Here is a 4204-nt window from a genome sequence, read left to right as displayed (position 1 = left end):
CATCTTGAACTATGCTATGAAAGGAAAGAACTGGCTTCTAAAAGATCTAGACTAACAGGCGAGACTGTTCTAATTCGGATGAGAACATACCGGTTTTAGGAAAAAAATTCGAGCTGAGACTGGGGGCTTAGTAGAAATAGGCAGGAATAGGAGGCAAGGAATAGGAGGGGAGAAAGTTCCTTGCAGAACACCGCAGAGGTAGGATTCCGTGGACTTGGAAGGTTTGAGTTCCACAGACAACTATACCTTTAACTGGAAAGTTCCTGAATTTATATGTTCAGCATACAACTGTTAGTACCCAGGAGGCGTTGGGTGAAATGGGAATAAAAAAGGATTTTAAAGATGATAAAATGGGATTATGTATCCCAAATACCCTTAAACACAATAAAGCCTCAGTGTTCATAGACTGCTCATGGAAAGGTATAAAAGAAGTCAATTTCCCGACAATTTCTGTCTGGGGCAAACAGGGAGAAGAACCTGATTATACACAAACCCAGTCATCTAACAAAAGGCATTACAAAGTTTAATCCTGTGCAGTGATCTTTTTTTTTTTTTCTCTTCCCTGACTCTTATCACACGTGCAGATCTTTTGGTTGTTTAAGGAATATTAAATACTCAAAAAATTACCTTGGCTTAGCGACTAGCCTGCCGCACCACTCAGCCCCCTCCGCTTTGTTCTAAGGTCTTACTTTGCCTCTGGATTACTAGCTGCTGGCCGCAGCTCATCAGTTGGAGGTAGATTTGAAAAGTGTACTGAATCTTTCCTTTCAATATTCATGGAAGAGTTTCCTTTGGAGAAAACTTCTCTTTGACTTTATCTGTAGAAGTTATTTCTGCAGACTCTGGATTTTTCAGGACAGGCTTAATGTAATATGTTTTCATTTACCACAATATTTTCTTGTTTGGCTATGTTGTCTATATTCAGCTACAGCTGGATAATGGGCATCGGGGTGTGATAAAAGAATTTTGAAGTTGGGTTTAGGGATTGAGCTCACCCGCTTCTTAATTATGTTACTTTGGGTCCTTAAACCTCAGTTTCCTCATTTTCAAAATGGACACAACAATGCCTCTCCCTCTTGGAAGAGAAAACTAGGAAGTGTCCATCTCGCGAAGTCTGTGGTGCATGCCAGGGGCTCAATCAACTGTTATTATTATCACTTGGAGACTCAGGAGGCACACTTTTACTACCTTGTCCTGAGCAGAACCGACTATCATGTTTTCACTGTCACCAACTAAAATAAGTGAATATAAATACCTACATGTGAGACGAACTTTTCCTTAAACCACTAATATTTCACGAGCTGTAAGCCTCTGTGCACATGCGTTTACACTGGTAAATTACATCGCCTACCTTACACAGAAAAGGTGTTGGGAATATAAGCAGATTAGTCAGCGAGGCAGGCGTTAATTGGCTTTTTTACTCAGTATGAGAATGCTAAACAGCTTCCATGTATTATGAAACCAAATTATTACCTTTCCAACTTGGGCTGTTGACTGTAATTCTATCTTTTCTGGTTTAGGGAACTTAAAACAATTCCAAGTATTCAAACAAAGACTCAAAAACTGGAAGTTAACCTCACTTCCTTCAGTAAATTTTTATTGATGACCATGAATATCAAAAAGACGATCAAGCTGGTTTAGTTTCTGCCTTGGGTTGTCCAAACAAGCAGGTGAACATGTTTATCAGCTTAGCCTTCTATTTTGCTTGCATTCCCGATAAGCTTACAAGAAACTGTTACAAGCTGGGAACCTGATGAATAACTAATCAAGAAAATGTAATGCACAAATGTGGAAGAAGGGTTTATAATTGCATAGTTCCTTACCATGGAGTCAGTGCTAAATTAAGACGCACGCAGAAAGGTACCAGGGAATCACCGAATCAAAGACTTAGAAGGCTGAATATTTCATCATTTATTCAACATTTATTGACATCATACAAGGCAGTTAATGGAATAAAATACATCGAGATTTACTATAGTTTTTTATACATAGAATATTATACACCCATACACAATTTTAGAAGATTTCAGACGTCTCCATGTCAGGATGAGGCAATCACTTTGAACTATACACATCTTTTCGACAGTAAAGCTGGTATAGCAAAAAATTCCAATAATGGCTAGTTTGGCAACACCCAGTTTCTCTGACAATGCCCATTGCTCATCCATGGGAGAGGATTGTCTCAGTTATAAAATGATGTTAGCAGACATTTATGGCTTGTGGGGGAAAAAATTCAGCTTCTCCATGTTTTGATATTATCTCTGACTATACTTGTTTTTAATCTGCTTTTTCTATATTTAGTATCCAGTCATTTTAAAGTTAAAAAAAAAAAAATCAAGATCTGCACTGTGACAAAAAACCCAGACTTTGTGAGTATGAATCCTGGAGGTTATTATTTAGCATTTAAAGGAAATAAATCATGGCGAGGGGCTACTCTGAAATTTGGGAAATTTGAAGGCCACTTCAAGTGTTGAGATGAGGGGGGAAGGTTGAATATACCGCCATTCTTCGGATATCTCAAAACTCAATTTAAACATTTCAATGAAAAAGGAGATGGGAGGGGACAAGGGTCAAATCTCAGGGTTTTTTGTTTGTTTATTTTTTTGTTAGAGGTAAAAATTGAGACAAAATATTTCACTGAAAAGACCTTCCTCCCCAGCTTGCGCGGATATCAACCTTACAAAAGTAATTTTTGGAGCACACTACCAAATACGCTTGTTCCAAAACTGTTATGGAAACTCCTAGTTTTTAGTAAGTACACAATTATTTTTCTCTTTCTCTCCCAGAACTCAGATAGCTGAAGCGAGGATGGTCCCCCCTCGGATTTCGCCCAGCACCCAGCCAATCTGAGCCCGAATGCTAATTAGTTGCTCTCCCCAGATGAACACGCCTTTGTCGCTTGTAGGGCCGGACTACAAAGCCCAGAATGCCTCGCCCCTCCCTGATCAATGAGGGCTTATTTAAATGATCTCTGAGGTCTTGGACCCAGGCCAATCAGCTGTCAGGGCTCATGATAAATCGCAATGCATTATTGATAATAATAATTACTGGGACATGCGCGTTCCGGCCGAAGGGGGGTAAATTTCCCAACTCCAGGAATTTGTGGCGGAGTGGGCAAATAACCGCGGCTCTCCAGGCGCCCCGATGCTCGCACCATGTCGAGGCGCAAGCAGGCGAAGCCCCAGCACATCAACTCGGAGGAGGATCAGGGCGAGCGGCAGCCGCAGCAGCCGGCCCCGGAGTGTGCAGATGCGGCCCCAGCGGCGCCGGCGGCGGGGGCGCCGGGTGAGTGGGGCTGGGGGGCGCGCGCCCCGGGCGGGCAGCTTCTCAGACGCTCGCCCGCCCCTCGGAGGCGCGGGCTTTGGCGAGGCCGCGACTCCCTCCGCAGATTCGGGAACTTGGATCCGGGGGCTTAGTTCCAGGGGCTAACCGGCAGCCTGGTTCCCCACCCCACCCCGCCCTCGTAATTTTACACTTTTTCTCGCTTCTCTCTCGTGGAAGTTTCACCCCCAGGTCTCGCTCTTACTGTAGGATTGCCCCCGAGCCTCTGCCTGCCCCTCGTTCCTGAGAGGTCCCCTTCTCCTCGTCCTCTGCCCCTCTCTTAATTGGCTGCACTCCCCTCACTAGTAACCTCCCCCCCACACTTGTAACTTAGGCTCCCCTCCTCCCTCCCTGGCGCCGCTTTTAAAAGAAAAGACCCCGGGGGTCCCCACTCTATTGCCTCACCCGTTGGGGGCTTTTCTAGGCGCCTGGGGAAGGGGCGCACCTTTGGAAGACCCCCCGGGGGAGGCCGATCTGTTGCACGCGCCCCTCCCGTGCCGTGAGGGGGAGGGGGCGCGACCTCTCCCCACCCCCCAGGAGCTGGGGTGCGGGCCACCCGCGCTGCGGAGGGGACTGAGGGCCGGAAGAAGTGGAGGACGAGGGCACAAGATTGCCTTCTTTTCCGTTTCAAAAATTTCTTTTTTTGGTTTCCCTCTTTGCTCCCGGGGCTACGCCGCCTGCCGATCTTCGCCCTAACCTTTCGGGGCCTGACCTCCAGCCTTCTTCGATTTCCGACTGCCTAAAAATAACCGCGGGCGGCGGGAGGGGTGCGGGCCCCCGGGCGCGGGGGTCGCGCGCGCTCTGCAGTCCCGCTGGGGTGCACCCGCCTGGCGTTGCGCGTGGCTTTTCTGGCGCGCCCCGCTTTCCAAAAACGCGCGCCCCG

The 4204-nt window shown here is 46.6% G+C and overlaps 1 protein-coding gene across 1 annotated transcript in view; it reads left to right on the top strand.

The window, feature by feature from the left end:
• The first annotated feature begins 3131 nt into the window (after positions 1-3131).
• The window catches only part of SALL4 (spalt-like transcription factor 4), a 16033-nt gene continuing 14960 nt past the window's right edge, over positions 3132-4204 (top strand). The window contains exon 1 of the mRNA XM_010857388.1: positions 3132-3285. Coding sequence (XP_010855690.1) covers positions 3156-3285 — 130 coding nt within the window. The 5' untranslated portion in view covers positions 3132-3155. The remainder of the gene's footprint in view (positions 3286-4204) is intronic.

Source organism: Bison bison, unplaced genomic scaffold (assembly GCF_000754665.1).
Source record: "Bison bison bison isolate TAMUID 2011002044 unplaced genomic scaffold, Bison_UMD1.0 scf7180017854867, whole genome shotgun sequence".
Taxonomy (NCBI): Eukaryota; Metazoa; Chordata; class Mammalia; order Artiodactyla; family Bovidae; genus Bison; species Bison bison.
Note: the sequence above shows the minus strand (reverse complement) of the source record. Positions and strands in the feature narration are given on the sequence as shown.